This window comes from Haliotis rufescens, unplaced genomic scaffold (assembly GCF_023055435.1).
Source record: "Haliotis rufescens isolate VD_foot unplaced genomic scaffold, xgHalRufe1.0.p SCAF_94, whole genome shotgun sequence".
Taxonomy (NCBI): domain Eukaryota; kingdom Metazoa; phylum Mollusca; class Gastropoda; order Lepetellida; family Haliotidae; genus Haliotis; species Haliotis rufescens.
The window spans coordinates 1,097,456-1,114,616 of record NW_025964388.1 but is presented as its reverse complement, the minus strand read 5'-3'; the positions used below and the strand labels follow the sequence as shown (position 1 = coordinate 1,114,616).

At 38.2% G+C, this 17,161-nt stretch overlaps 1 protein-coding gene across 3 annotated transcripts in view; it reads left to right on the top strand.

Moving 5' to 3' along the window:
• The first annotated feature begins 275 nt into the window (after positions 1-275).
• LOC124137659 overlaps positions 276-17,161 on the top strand; it is a 28,147-nt gene continuing 11,261 nt past the window's right edge. For 2 of the 3 annotated variants that reach the window (XM_046504051.2, XM_048391666.1), the window contains exons 1-8: positions 276-692; positions 1,289-1,345; positions 2,095-2,221; positions 7,151-7,240; positions 8,444-8,631; positions 13,319-13,367; positions 16,271-16,370; positions 16,700-16,791. In XM_046504051.2, coding sequence (XP_046360007.2) covers positions 638-692; positions 1,289-1,345; positions 2,095-2,221; positions 7,151-7,240; positions 8,444-8,631; positions 13,319-13,367; positions 16,271-16,370; positions 16,700-16,791 — 758 coding nt within the window. In that variant the 5' untranslated portion in view covers positions 276-637. The remainder of the gene's footprint in view (positions 693-1,288; positions 1,346-2,094; positions 2,222-7,150; positions 7,241-8,443; positions 8,632-13,318; positions 13,368-16,270; positions 16,371-16,699; positions 16,792-17,161) is intronic. The other variant, XM_048391665.1, reaches the window with a different exon arrangement.

Below are 17,161 nucleotides of genomic sequence, written 5' to 3'. Positions count from 1 at the left end.
GCACGAGTAACGCCCCATGTCATCGGAGTACGATACCACATAATCAGAAGCTGTAAACATCATTTTGCTGTTCTGATGGCTCCGATATTACTGTTAATGAAGAATTCCCAAGATCATACTGAGGTAGAGGTGGGATAGGAGTGGTGGGGGTGTTTTGATCAGGGGTGCCCATTTTTGTATATAAACGATTGTGAGCTTACTAGAAACTCCTAACATTGTTCAAACAATTTCCCTGTGGGGAGCTTCAAATAAGTGTCATCGGAGTTATCCTCCTTGAATTTTGGCGCCCTTGCAGACGATACAAATTAGGAAGGTTAGAATCTTTTGGTGATCATTAAATTTCACAGTTAGAGCAACATATTGATAGAGGAAGTAGCATTTTATGTTGTCTTGATTTTACGTATGGTTTAATTTGCTTGCCTAGTAACAGGAATGAATTGTAAAATATTATTGTAAAGTTTTGATTGACAATGACAGGCCTACATTTCATAAGCTGCTCTTGAATGATTGAGTTAAACAATTGCCTTCCTCTCCTAATGTCAGATGAATAAAACAACTACTTAGGTTATTTTACATTTTAAACTGGTCTTATTCTTGGAGAAGATTATTATTATTGCTGCTGCGTCAGAAGAGGAGCATGGCTTTCAATGATGGTGCAGTTATGGACTTGGACAGACTGATTCAGAGTTGTGGTAATGACAATTCATTCATACATTGCATGTTATTCTGAAAAGACTTTAAGTATATCATACATGTTGTAAAGATATGCCAAATAGTGTACATTAATGTACAATATATAGGCAGCTGAATTTGTAATCAATTTATATAGCCTACAGTAAAGTATGTTTATAATGAACAGCTTACTACAAACTGACGGATATAACACTATTTCTTGGTCCCATCCATATAATGAACTACGGTTATAATCATTATTAAAGTGGTCCCTTTGAGTTCGTTATAACCGTTGTTTACTGTATATAATAATTATGAATTTGCCTTATAGGCCCAAAGGCCTATCTTTCACAGGGCTAGAAACTTACAGTTTCAGTCCACTAGTCCTTATAATGATAACATATAGCAAAACCCTTAAAATGGGCCAATTTCTACTAGTCCTTAGGATCGATACCTTTACTACTGGGCAGTTTGGTAAGGACTACAGGACTAGTGCCAATTTCTAACGCTGTTTCAAAACCATATCAATTCATACATTGGTTTCTCAATTATATTAAATAAATTACCCCTCTTTGAACTAATTATCCTAATGGTATCTGAAAGGTGTTCTTTGCAGAATTTGAAAACAAGCAGTATGTGAAGCTAATAGAAAAAGAGAATCAGCAAATTGAAGGTAAGAAGTTTATTGTTCCTGACTCAATCTGACTAACATACTGACAGTAGTTAAATAATAATAGTATAATATATATGTATTGTTCTTATTTTCCACTGTTATGGTAGCTTCTGCACTTTACCTGAGATTGCGTACAGCCAGCCCAAAGTCATCTGTCTGTCTAACACAATATTTTGAGAGTAAAGAAAATTATGTTAACTACAACCCGGTAACTGTAAATGGTGTTTCCACTATTGCAATAGTTAGAAACACTTTCGTGATACTATTTCAATATAGGTACAACCATTTAATGTAATAACTTGATAACTGCCTGAACATGTCCCCATTTCCTTAAATTATTATTTGATATGATGACAAAGCTTAACTCAGCCAAGTCCATACTGAAATTCAACAGATTGTTTTGAACACTGTTAAGAAGTAAGGAAGGTGCCTCTGATTATTGCCTGACACATAATTCTGAATTTTTAATTGATATCCACATTTCTCTTCAAGCAAGGTTTACTTTGGATCAAAATGTATGTGATAAGAGTATTTGACCATTTAAGAAAGTCTATCAAAGCTGTCAATAGTGTTGCATGGCATTGGCATAGATGTTGACTAATGATATCTTAACTTATCAGCAATTATGTTCATCAGTCCAGTCATCGTGCATCAATAGATTAATCATTACACCCCTTGTCTTTATGTAACTCAGCCAAAATGGACCTTACTCTTACGTTTAAAGGCTTGATTATACTTATGTTTCACAGCCTATGAGAGAGAAATTGAGGTAAAACAAAGGGAAAGTATAAAGCTGGAAGAAGCTATTTCTCAACTTGACGAGGACACCAAACGTGCTCACAAGCAATTCACCCTCAACAGAGACAACTGTGAAAGGTAGAATGTAACTGTGTTATTAAAAAAATAGAGTTGTTTAAATTGGGTTTTTTAACATTTATTAGTATTCACAACTATCTAAATTGTGTGTTTCAAGTGTAGAAAGTAAAAATATACAGACATATATTTCAGAAGAAATCCTCTTAAATACAAGAGGCTAAAACCTTGAATCAGAAGTTTTGAGTACAGGGTTTGAAATAAGCATAATCTGCTAGTCCAAAACAATTAAAATTCAGGATGTACTTGTGACAAACTACCACTTTTTACCATTTCATACGAGATGGCAACTCTGTTACTGTAGCTGTAGCCTAGTGGTTAAAAAGGTTGCTCGTCACGCTGAAGACCCGGGTTCGATTCCCCACATGTGTGAAGCCCATTTCTCGTGTCCCCCACCGCAGTTTTGCTGGAATAATGCTAAAAGTGGTGTAAAACCATACTCACTCACTCATTGCAGCAGATAATTGTTGTGTAAAGTAAAACAGTAATTATGTTTTATGACCCTGTTCAGACTTAATTATTTTCAAGCCACCATCATTTACATGGAATGATGGTAAGTGTTGCATAATACAGTACTGCATAAAACAACAGAGAAACAAACACTGAATGATCACTACAGGAATATAAACACATTTACACTGAAAAAAATTAAAGGACTTAAGATTTGTTTTGCAGGTCATTAAAACAGTTTAAGGAACAGAATGAAGTGTATTGTGTATCAAACATAAGTTTGATATTACAGAATCAGAGAGGCAACTTAACCCAAAATGTTTTCCATTCCAAATATACAGAGAATCTCACCCTTGTCACTCTTGATATCAAATATATAAACACAAGTTGATAAAAGTTTGAAACTCAGAGGCTTGCCGAGAGGTTACATACTTTTATTGACAAGTGTTGATATATTTGATATCAAAAGACACTCGGGGGGAAAATTCTGTTTATCATCCAAAACTGGCTCCCACAGGAGATATCGCTTGGATGAGATCAAGCGATATCTACACTGTAGATATCGCTGCAATGAAATTACATCACAATGCTTTGCAGACCATTGTGACATCACTGGTTACCATGACGTCACAATCAAATGACATCACTAATGGCTCTGCTACTGAAGCTGTTTGCAGTACTTTTTACACTGAAGACACTGCTAATTACTGTCAACAAATTGAAAAAGTTGAAAGAATGATGTTGGATGATAAATAAAATCTCACCCTCGTGTCTTTTGATATCAAATATATCAACACTCGTTGATAAAAGTGGCAAAAATCCTCGACAAGCCTCGGATTTTTCCACTTTTATCAACTCGTATTGATATATTTGATATCAAAAGACACTCGGGTGAGATTCTCTATTTATCGTCCCAAATCATTCTTCCACCATTTTCAGTTGGTGAACAGTAATAACCAATGTCCTCAGTGTAACAAGTACAGCTGACCAGCTCAGAGGTAGAGAGATTAGTGATGTCATTTGATTTCATGGTACCTGATGATTTCATAATAGTCTGCAAAGCATTGTGATGCAATTTCATTGTGCCAATATGTCCTTGGACATGATGGAGATATTGCTTGGTACCACTCAAACAATATTTCCCGTGGAAGCCAGTTTGGATGCTAAAAGGGCGGCGCCTATAAAGCCTGAAATTCTACAACCCTCAAACATTAGACAAAGTCGGCTAACAGGCTAGTGTCAATTTATATCCCTGGGCCATTGCACTGGTAAATGATGCATAATGCAGCACATGAATATCATATCAACAGGTCATCCTCCTACTGTGGTAATTTGAGTCGTCTATTGTTAATGTTCAGGTGATAATAGCCCTGCAGTAATTACACCAGCAAACACAGCAGTTCCCGACCGATTTCTGGTTACTCTACAACATGCTCTGGGTTCTTTACAAACAACAATCGTGAACATGGGCACATGCACTGTCCTTGCCTCCACAGACTGTGTGTAACTTTACACCGACACTAATCATTTTCCCGTCCCTTTTTAGCATATATTGGGAATTAGTTACATGTGGTAATTATTCTCTAATTACCACTTAACTGTTGGCAAAAAGCATGCTATTGCTGAACAGAGTTCACAGGCCTCATAAATCATCATTTCATATTTGAAAAAAGTGTGTGTCATTTTTTCAAAAGATTCTGACACCCGTCTTGGTAAATGTCATGAGCTAAGCAGAAGGACATCTGCAAAGCCATATTATTTTCATTGTCACTTAAGAATTATTGTGACACAGTTGTGAGTGAATGCTTTCCTAATTAGATTAATCCAAGCCTGTAATTAGCTTTACAGACACTTCTTGTGACGTAATAATAACACTATGAGATGAAAACCAATTACCCAAAATGTGGATAAAATATCACAGTTTTGAAATGTTGTACCATAAAAGAGTTCATGTTCCAGTTACTGTGTCAGATTTAGATTCTACTCCCATATGTACAGTAAAGAGGCAATGAATTGTGCATCTTTCTGTACAAAGTTGTAATAGCTGCAGTAAATGATACCTCAGGCAAGTGAAACATAGATTGGCCAGATGTTTATGCTGAGTGATTATCATACTTAAAATCAAGTTTCAAAATCATCAACCTCGGTTGAGATATTGCTTTAACAGACTGTTATATATATATTTCGTGTAATTGAGAAAGTATCCGAGTTAAAAGAATCTGATGGATTGGCATGAAGATATATTTTCTGAAACTTTTAGCACCACTGCGGCACACAGTAGTAGGGTTTTGTTCAGTAACTAGGAGAAACTGCTATTGATCAACTTAAGTACATCTTTAGGACTCAAACTATACTGACATCTAGTCTCTGTAATGAAATTATGTTACAGAAAAAACCAGTTGTTAAATTATACTCGTAGTGATAAAATATTATTAAAAGGAGCCAAGGTACTGTTTTCATTTTCAGATACTGTTACTGCAGAAATCCATTGTTCCTATCTCTAACTTAGCACAGAATTTCTCTCGCTCATGAAAGTAATTTGTTTGGATGCCTTTTTCAGCATTGTGCCATTTGTGTCGGGTTTAAAATGAAGCTTTTGGAAACAACTTGGTCCAGAAATTAAGGGGGATTCTGCGACTGTCATGGGTTTTTTGAGATTTGCTGCCATAGTATTAAATAACCCATCGACCTTCATGCTAAATTTCGACTCATGAATGGAGATATGTTACACTGGATAATTGAGTCAGTGAGTCAGTGAGTTGGGTTTAACGCCACTTTTAACAGTATTCCAGTTATATCACGAAGTATCAGCTTAATGTGGGAGGAAAGCCCGAAGTGATGCAGGTCCCAGACGTTTACCACTTCGGTGAAACCCCCGAGCACGGGAATGGTGCTGACAAACCTAAAAACATTATCGGGGTGAACCGGGATTCGAACCCACAATCATAGGTTTCTGGTGTGCCCAAGGGATGCAGCTCTGCACAGCGAATCGCGGCGCCTTAGACGACTGGGCCACCCGTAATTGAGGATATGTGGGGTAGAAAAGTACAAAGCAGTAGTTACAGGAAATCATGACCATAAATGTGCATTCCCATTGCTAGACTATTTTAGATCTGGTCATTACTGGACCAGTCTAATATAACTCTATACAAAACATGGAGTATTAAGTACACTCACTAAAATAAAACAGACCAAAATCATGGACTATTTGAGAAAAGCATACAGAGGTAAAGAGTAATTGTTAATGTCAAATGGAAGTTAAGAGTATCAGTATACCAGTAGGTTCAAAACCAAATCTTCTCTTAAAGGACTGACCTGTGAAGATAGAATAGGGGGTAGAATAGGTCTTCAGCAACCCATGCTTGTCGTAAGAGGCGACTAACGGGATCGGGTGGTCAGGCTTGCTGACTTGGTTAAAGCATGTCATCGATCCCAATTGCGTGGATCGATGCTAGTGATATCAATCACTGGATTGTCTGGTCCAGACTCGATTATTCATATAGCTGGAATATTGCTGAGTGCAGTGTAAAACAACAAACCAACCAACCAACTTAAAGAAATCAATATTTTTTGTTTGTTTCTTTTCATGCTTTCAATTCTGTTTTCATTTCAGCAGAGTCAAATTAATTCAAATTCCACAGCAACATTTTTATTTTGTCATTTTTGTATGGCAGTATAACTTTTTTAAACATCACAGATATATTTAACTACTGCCATACCTCACAATAACGCCGGCCTGGGGATCCATGTACAACCCTCATCATTTTCGGATACCAGCATATTCCTAACTTTGCAATAAAGCATCTCTAGACATGATGATTTACTATTTCATTTATATTTCTTGTTATGCTAGGCATTATTTTTATATGCAGACTCTGAGATATTAATATTACCCTTTGTATTTGTCTCGTAAACAGACCTGTGAAGATTTCGTGGTAGAATAGGTCTTCAGCAAACCATTCTTGCCGTAAAAGGCGACTGCTTTTCGTAAAAGGCGACTAACGGGATCAGGTGGTCAGGCTTGCTGACTTGGTTGATACATGTCATCGATCCCAATTGCGTGGATCAATGCTCATGATGTCAATCACTGGACTGTCAGGTCCAGACTCAATTATTTTACAGACCGCCGTCATATACATGTAGCTGGAATATTGCTGAGTGCGGCGTTAAACAACAAACAATCATCAAACAATCATGTCTTGTAAACTAAGTCAGAATCAACCTAAGCAATCAGCTGAACACACATTTTCTCCCAATCTACTGATGATTCAATTAAAAAATACCCACTAATATAACTTAAAAGAATTTTGATACAATGATCGGAAGAAATAATATCTAAAACTATTATTTTACCAATAATAATTACTACATATATTTAAAATGAGAAATATTTACTATAAGCATAGCACTTTGGTATATTGCGAGACATTGTTTGTTTCTGTCCGACTGTATGCTTTCTTCAACTGCTGGTGTTGTTTTCAGCCTGCGGAAGACGATGGTGGTCCTAATGGAGCATGAAGTAGCCCTGAACAGAAAACTGAACTGCCTCATTGCCAATGGAGAGGATGAAAGGTAGAACTATGTGGTTCACTGGGGTTTCATTACATGTATGTTGAAACAATGTAAGTAAAGACTAATGTGGTGTAAGTACTCCCATGTATCTTTGATCACCTTTATAAAAAAAATTCAAGTAGTGCTTTAACATCTCAGGGATATCATATCTAGTATGTCTCATTTATAGCCCTGTCGATGGTCGAGGTCGTCCTTCGGATAACAAAAGATTGTTAAATGATATCTAAAAAGTGTCTGCTGAAGGTCAATGAAACTGGGTACAATGCATCTTTGAGGCTGAGAATGTTCTGAAAAGGTTTCTTTACACATTAAGCTGACAGGTCAAGATACAACTGAAATAGTCTTCAATGTGACACACTCACTCACTCACTCACTCACTCACTCACTCACTCACTCACTCACTCACTCGTTTGTAAAGGTGTCCTCAAGGTTTTCTTCGACAGTATTTGAATCTGCACCTACAAATCCTTACTACCACCTGAAAAATATCTATCATCGATTAAGACTGTGCATTTAAGAAGAGCTCTAACAAAAGTTAGATGTTCGAATGATTTTAAAATACATAAATATAGAATGTCTAGTGATTTTGACTTTACTGACAGTCTATGCAATTTCTGTAAAGAAGACTTAGATGATGAATACCATGCACTACTGGTATTTATATGTCCAGCTTATATCAACTTAAGGTCTAGATAATTGCCCTTGTATTATTATGAATATCCTTCCATGCACAAGTTTGTATTGCTACTCACAACAAATGACGACAGCATTTTATTCCAGCTAGCTCTTTATCTTGAAAAAAATGTCAAAACCTAGAAATTCCAAAACCAATATAAATTGAAGCGCTCTGTCACAATGTAATAAATGTTTTCCAATCATCTGTACTTTTGACGTCATGGCCAGACTATATGAAATACATTCTGTTCTGATCTGTTCTATTTGAATCTAGGTCCCTCCAAATCTTTTAACTCCTAACACAGGGGTAATGATAATAAAGGTCCCATTGACTTTCTTGCTTAATTTCAAACACTTTTTCGTGTATAGATTACAGCATGAAGGTATAGTGAAACACTATGAAGACATCTGATCTGAATCTCTTTGAATCAAGGTCCCTCCAAATCTTTTAACTCCAAACAGAAGGATAATGATAATAAAGGTCCCATTGACTTTCATGCTTAATTTCAAACACTTTTTTGCGTATAGATTACAGCATGAAGGTATAGTGAAACACTATGAAGACATCTATGCTGACTACATGGTGAAGTACAAGACATTTCCCTTAGTGAGGGATCTGGCAGAGTACCAGGAACAGATAGCAGCTAAAGAACAAATCGTGCAAGGAACACAAGACAAAATCAACACTCTGAAAAACCAACTTGATGAGGCACAAGGTAGGCGAGGAACAAATCCTTCTTCATACTGTAACATTACAGCTATAACTTGTACAGTAGTATTGATCTGGGCCCACTTGCACAAAGCCATCTTAGCGCTTAGATTATCTTGAGCCTGCTGTATATGTCCGCAGATAAGCCGTATTTTGAGGACCAGACAAACGATTCTGTAGAAAGGGGCTGGCTTTTCCACGGGATACATTTTCATGATAGTATATTTCAGATCGTGATCTGTCAGAAACATCGCCTGAATGACAGTCCGATAGATTACAACTTCCCGAAAGTTTGGAAGTTGCCAGAACTACAGCCGTTATTGTTGTAAATGATTAAAATAGTTAGTATACACCAATGTTGTCATTATTATTATTTTTTATGCATGTTACTATTTCCGATCATAAGTTTTCAATTGAATGTTCAAGGTTTATGGTTCTTCATAAACTCCATGATCTTAACATATAACAATATAATCCACAGATATAATATAAACTGACGTCCAAAAGAAACTTTACCAGAGTTTGAAATCACTCTTGCTCAAATACAACAAAACATACATGCATGAAGTAAAGTGAATTGAGAAGATCAATATATCAACATAATCAACACTGAAAATGACAATCATACCGCAACCGAGAATGACGTCAGAGCCCCCCAAAGTTGGGTGTTGTACAAAACTCGAGCTTTCAGAATCATAGACAATAGGCAGAGTACATAAACAATCGCTCACGTTCAATAACAAGTCATTAGTAGCGTGTGTGACCACCAAATGCCTCAATACACGCAAAAACTCTTCGACGCACAGACAAAGTCAGTCGTCTGGTGAGGTCACGTGGGAATTGACGCCATTCTTAGAGGGCCAAGATCAGTTCTTGCCGGTTTGCTGGAGAGTGTGGTTGTTGTCGAACACGACGGTCCATCAAGTCCCAGAGGTGTTCTGTAGGGGACATGTCGGGTGAGCGTGCAGGCCACGGCAAGACGTTGACGTTGTTGGCTGCGAGGAAGCTAGTGACAATTCTGGCTGTATGGGCTCTAGCGTTGTCATGCTGATACATGAAAAAACGTAGCTGCTGTTGGAGAAATGGTAGGACAACTGGACGAAGAATGTTATCCATGTAACGCTGAGCTGTCAAGTTTCCGTCAACGATGACCAGCGGTGCCCTCTCCTGCCCACAGATCCCTCCCCACACCATGACACTTCCTCCACCATATGGTACGACCTCCTGCACGCAACACGCCGCCGTTCGTTCACCCCTTTCGGCGGTAAACACGTTGTCTTCCATCAGCATACAGAGTCAACTTTCGTCAGTGAAGACAACCCTCTGCCAGTCACGTCGTTGCCAACGTCGTACAGTCCGGGCCCATCTCAATCGCAGTCGACGATGTTGCGCTGTCAATAGCTGTCCTCTGTATGGTCTAAAAGTCCTGATTCCATGAGCCCTGAGTCTCCTGGCCACTGTCTGTCGACTAACCCTGTGACCTAAGGAATTTGTCGCCGATGACGTCACTGTCAGGAAGCGTTTTTGGAGGTGCAAGGTATGCAAGTACCGGTCATCATGGGGCGTGGTCACCCTGGGTCTGCCTGTTCTTGGCCTGTCAGCGGTCCGCCCTGTCTGTCTGTAACGTTGCATCAAGTTGGTAACGGCAACACGGGAGCAACCGAAGGTTCGTACAATATGGGCGTGGGTGTACCATACCCAAGGCTCGTTCACGTTGTTCGACTGTGAGTCATGGCATTTCTTTTGTGTTTTTTTATCACTGTGGATGTCTGACTTGCCGTTGCAATCATTTTATACCCTTACCCGCACGTGCATTTGCAGTTGTCCTTGGTGCACGTGTTTTTCACTTTTTCGCGTGTTATCTCGCAAACATGTAACAGACGATTAACATTTTCTGCATACACTATTGTTGTATTTAGGTTATGTGTTTTAGATAGACTTCATCGAAAAAAAATTTATACTTTGTCTGAAATTTATATTTTCAGTTGGTAAAGTTTCTTTTGGACCTCAGTTTATAAGCCACAGATGAAATCGCCAATACCTATTATGTTCATTTTGCAAAGTTCATAAATCGATAGTGAACAAGTATCTACTTTTAAGTATTGGAGTTACGATCATCTTAGCCCTAAGATCACTTATGCAAGTGTGTTTGAAATGAGTGAGTGAGTGAGTGAGTTGGGTTTAACGCCGCTTTTAACAGTATTCCAGTTATATCACGGCGTGTCAGCTTGATGTGGGAGGAAAGCCCGAAGTGATGCAGGTCTCAGACGTTTACCATTTCGGTGGAACCCACGAGCACGGGTATGGTGCTGACAAACCTAGAAACATAATTGGGGCGAACCGGGATTCGAACCCACAATCATAGGTTTCTGGCGTGCCCAAGGGACGCAACTCTGCACAGCGAATCGCGGCGCCTTAGACGACTTGGCCACCCGTGCCCCCTGTTTGAAGTGAAGCAAGAAAGAAGTCCAGAGATGCCAACCGTTACGATTTTGGTAGAATCATTACGATATTTTCATCGGGGTAATTTATAGTTGATATTGATTTCACCAAAGGTATTATCATGTATACAACCAATTATGAATCAATTGTTTTAGCTTGCGATGGGAAGGTTTACAGATCTCGAGGAGTTTGGGGGATGAAATATGCAAAAGATGATTTGTTATCTAAACCATACAGTCGGTAATGCTAATAGTGATTACTATTTTGTTTTAATAATGACTAATTTTAGACACATATTATCACAGATAAATTGCCTCAATTGGGGTTTGGCATCTCCGGTGAAAGAGTCCTTGTTATAACCCGATCAGGTGGTCAGACTAGCTGACTTGGTTGATGCATGTCATCGATCCCAATTGCGTGGACCGATGCTCATGATATTAATCACTGGATTGTCTGGTCCAGACTTGATTATTTACAGACCGCCATCATATAGCTGGAATATTGCTGACTGCGGCGTTAAACAACAAACAAACAAACATAACCCTATGTTAAAAGTTACAAATTCAGGAAGAACCTAGTTTCAAATATTGCAGAAACAAACCTCAAGCAGGGTTAGAATTTAACAATAGTTGCTCACCTGGGGCTAGTGCAAAATGCTGCAGGCATGAACAAATTTCCAAATTTCCCGATTGTTTTAACATTACAAGTGCATTTTATCTTTACCCAGGCTAGAAAAGCTTTCGAGCTTAGTTCTAACCCTGGACCCCCTATATTTCCCAACACTGTTGATCCAGGCATAGATACTGCAATGAAACTAGTGAAAGTCAAAGACTTGTTGTCTATCAAGATCAAAGCATGTTACATGCAGTAGCATTCTGTATCAGCTGGGTCCAGTTGGATTTAACGTATTGCGTCTATACCCTGTTGTATGTTGCGATCAGCAATATTACAGCTATATCTTGAACATTGTTCAAAATTTAGCCCAGAAAATCACCAGTACTGATGTGTATAGAATCTTCTTTTCATTTTATTTGATAATTTCTAATAATCGTACAGACTACAAGTGTTACAAGTAAGAGTTTTGGCTCTAGTAAGTTTCTACTTCTTGTGCAAGTTTCTGCTTATAATGGTAGCCATTTTGGTCACTCAAATATAATTCTCGTAATCTTGTACTACAAACACTTCTGTGCCAAGGATGGGTCTACATTCCCAAACTTCCATCTCTAAATTAACTTCATGGATTTTAGTCTCAGTATACACTGATATATATGAGCTATTATAAGTTGAACTTTGTTGACCGAAATAAATGACACGACTTGGGCCTCAGACCAGTGGCTGAAGTTGCACCCTGAAAACATAAGGTCCAGGTGTCCTGAAGCATCTTCCTGAGGCAAGGGAGTTAACTGACTATAAAAGTTCAGTTTCCACCCTTGCCGAACAAGGCTGGTTTTATGGAGTTAGAATTTGGCTGGACTAAAGAGTTACTTCTTTGACAGGCATATAGAAGTTGGATCCCCCCTTGTGTGTACATAACAGGCTTCTCTACTCCAGTATAACAATTTCTACTCTACTGTATAAACATTGCCTCCTACTTGTATATATACTTGCCCCTAACACCCTGTACATCACTTGCTTGATAACGATGTTAGAACCTACACCGAAATGTTGCTCTTAATTGTAATATTGTAATAAAGAAGTTGTTCATCCATAAATTCTTATCCTTACTTGGACTAAAGAGTATATGCATAGTCCAATCAAAATCAGGTATTGAAATCGAAATTGGGTTCGTAAACTGTCATGCAGATTTTGGTCGATTGCAGGATTCGTAAAGCATGTGCACCGCCAACTCGTCAACATATTTTCCAAATCTTTCCATGTTTTTATCAAGGTGCTCATGTGATTTGATGCACTTTGCGATGTAAGACCTGTTTTATCACAATATAGATCTTGAATATCGATCACATCATCCTGACTAGGCGCTGCCGTTTTGTTTAAAGCAAATGCAAGTGAAACGAGAGGTGGAATCTGATTGGTCCATAGGAGAGGCATAGAAGGGACATAACTCGTAATAGCCACTGGTGGTGCTACGATCGAGCCCAGGAATTCCAGCCAAGTTCGGCAAGGGTGGAAACTGGACTTTTATTGTCAGTTAACTCCCTTGCCTCGAGAAGATGGTTCAAAAGTTTGAAAAAGTATCTTGTAAAACATTTTTTCATATCCTCTTCTGAAGTTACTTTTGTACTGTTTTTCAGGCGGCTCAGAGGTCAACTTTAAAAACCTGAACAAATTCATCATAAAACTGTATCCTCATCCAAATATAAAGGTTGGCCTTAGGTAGCCGTTATGTCCACTCAGTTCTCATTGTCATCATGTTGTGCTACAAATAGTCTTTGCCAAAAACTTATGCGCCTACAAGGCCTAACGCCTATGTTGACATTCAGAGCTCCAGATAACTTTTTGAGCAATTGAGATTTTACTCTAGGGTTTCTATTTTAATTGGGTTATTAAATTTTTCATTGGGTAACCAATATTTTTTCACACATCTATTTATCACTTTATTGGATGTTTCCCCAAATTAATGAACATTTTAAGATTTTAAAAAAATGTAATAATGTTTTAGATGTATATAACTGTTCTAGATATATAGGCTTGACTCGGAAAGTAAATTAGCTTGTAATTGTGTTTTGGAAATTGGCTCCTTTGTACGCATGCTGAAAAAGCTTCATTGGGTCTTTACTCGTGATGTTTTTATATATTTGAGTTTTTCATTTAATGCATGAGTTTCTGTACACAAGTTAATTGAAAGTGATTGAGTTTTGAATATTTCTAAGGGGGCATTTTTACGCAAATAAGCTGCTTATCTGTATCTCTGGATATTAAATGTGTATCTTATAATATATGCCAGTTTCAGGAAATGCTAAAGTGATTGAGGGAAGAGTATTGGAAGTGAATATTATCACACAATAATGAATCATCAGAGATTTATCTAGAAGTGCCTGTGTCAGGGAAATTGGGAAAAAATATTGTTTTACCATAATTTGTATTTTTTGAAAGGTATTTAGATTTCATTCAATACAATTCTCAATTTAATTAAAGAATCATAGCCAATTTCTCTCAACTGGTCTGTGAGCATTGAAATACTGGTCACCTTCGAAGTGCTTAACATTTTCATTATAATAAGAATTATGACCTAAATTGGTAAATAGCTAATTCCACTTGTGTTTTTAGCTGACACTTGCTAAACATATCTACGGGGCGGTCGGGTAGCCTAGTGGTTATAGCGTTCGCTCGTCACGCCGAAGACCTGGGTTCGATTACCGACTTGGGTACAATGTGTGAAGCCCATTTCTGGTGTTTCCCGCCGTGATATTGCAGGAATATTGCTAAAAGCAGCGTAAAACCGTACTCATTCACTCACTAAACATAATCTACAAACATTTAGACCAGGGGCCTCTGAGAATGCCTGTTTAAAACTGTGATCATGTGTTATACTACCAAAGTGTAAAACAAATCAGCACAATGTTGTTGAATATTGAAAATACCATGTAAGGCCATCAATATTTGCAGTAAACACAACAAAATGGCAAACATGTAGAATCGATTCTTTATTCTAAGATGCTTCTCTAAAAGATCAGAAGCCCTGGATGTACTTCATCCAGCGATAAAGTACACTTTTTGAGGTACGTCATACAGCGACGTTTATGCACTTGTTTGTGCTGGTTTTATGGCACTTGCCCACTGAGACGCCATGCCACAGTTTAACGTGGATAACCCTCTCAGACACAGTAAACTGACTCCGAGTCGTCAGTCCTTGTTTTATTCCCCTAATGCCGAGTGCCATGCAGGGTAACAACAAGTACCATCATTTAACATCTTTCGGTGTGACGAATCCAGGGTATTAAACCACCCACCTTCTGCTCTCTGGGTGGTGCAAATCTTCAGCAATACGTATTGCGATACATTTGTAAATGTAGCAATATATTGGGGCAAATATAAATAAGTATATTTATGAGTTCTTAATCGATACGGAGTTGGAAAATAGTATCTTTCTGATACAACTTGCCTCTGAAGATCTTTTTATCAATTAGCATGTACACATCGCGACTATCAAGCTCCTCTTGTTTTGTTTTTATTCTTTAATCTCTTTATCATACATTTATTCACTGAAAAGGAAAAATAGTGAGGGACACTGACTGATTGTATCTGACATTAACACAGGGTATAACTCTGACTAACTCATAAAAATGTAAACTGGCAATATATTGCAATACATATCGCAATACAGGTTACAGTAAAGCAATATATTGCAATACATATCGCAATACAGGTTACAGTAAAGCAATATATTGCAATACATATCGCAATACAGGTTACAGTAAAGCAATATATTGCAATACATATCGCAATACAGGTTACAGTAAAGCAATATATTGCAATACATATCGCAATACAGGTTACAGTAAAGCAATATATTGCAATACAAAATCCATGTCAATACACAGCCCTAAGATTTTGGTTCTCTGATACAAATATCATTGCATCCAATTGTGTGGATTGATGCTCATGATGTCAATCACTGTATTGTCTGGTCGAGACTCGATTATTTACAGACTGACGTCATATAACTGGAATATTACTGAGTGTGGCGTTAAACAAAACACAAACAAAACAAACAAACTAAATATCATTGCCAAAATCTTGCAGGAGCCTTAGACACCCATGTTTAATACCAAACAGCTATTGTAATACCGTATTCGACGTAATAAGCGCCCAGGGCGCTCTCTAAAATGAGAAATAGGGGGCTCTTATTAGAATATTATTTTGGTGAAAAACAACAGAGTTGAAAGATAAATTTCGTGGTTTATGCTGACAGCCTGAAATGTTTATATACGACATATATATTTTTTTCAGAATTTAATTGCCTATAATTAAGGGTGCATATGACACACGAGTGCGTATTATACGCGAATAAATAAATCTTGTGAACATTGATCAATCCGAAGGGGTGCTAATTGGGATTGTTTACTAGTCAATATATTAGCAAATATCGCCGTGGGCGCTTATTAGAGCGGGGCGCTTATTACGTCGAATACGGTAGTATTGTGTTCTTAGTTAATGCAACAGCTAAAATACCCCGAATAGTCTTCCCTCCCCACTTTAACATGAAGGTATACACAGGCTAGTTATTTCCCTATGCCAGCCAGTGCTGAGATGAAGCTAGATACTGAGCATGCTGTGTTGGAAAAGACTCAGTTTGAGGCTGAGCTGTTGGAGATTCAGGAGAAGCACTCCAGACAAGAGGAGGTAAGAAGACCCTAGCACACTCAGTTCATCCTTGAGACCAAAGACCCAGTTGGGGTTCCAGCACAGAATGGGCCCAAAGCACCCCTGTATGTCATAAGAGCCAACTTGAAAAGGGTCAAATGGTCATTGTGTGCCCTTGTTAATTGTCATTGCACTGCAATGCCGTAGAACATTGATCATGCTATCAACCAATGGTTTTACTGGCTAGGTTTGTTTACATCCTGAAAACCACAGCTGTATGCGTAGCTGAGAAAGTGCTGATGATGAAATCACATTTACTTTGTAACTTTTATAACTGGCATAGCTAATTTTGTGTCAATTCGCATTAGGGAACTGATGTAATTGATGGAACGGAGATTGATGAACAGCCAGCCAACGTCTCTGATGACAGCTTTGGAGAAGATATGTCCACCATGATCGGGTATGTCAATCTGATTTTATAACTTTGTTGTTTTGTGCACTATTCCAGCCATACAACAGCAGTCAGTAAATAATCTGGCCCTGAGACAGACCCTTGATTGACATTGTGAGCAACGATCTACATTGTTGGGGTAGGATGACACACAGACAACCAAGTCATGAACACTGATTCATTCAGCAGCATCTTACAATTAGCATTGGTTGCTGTAGGTGAGGTGAAATGGGGTTTAATGTCGCGACCAAGATTTTTGGACTTATGTAGCGACGTGCATGCACGTGTATCTGTGTGTGTGGCTGCTTGTACTAGTCCGGACTGATGCTGATTTATAGTGCTCGTGCACTGAGATACCATGCCGCGGTTTAACATGAAT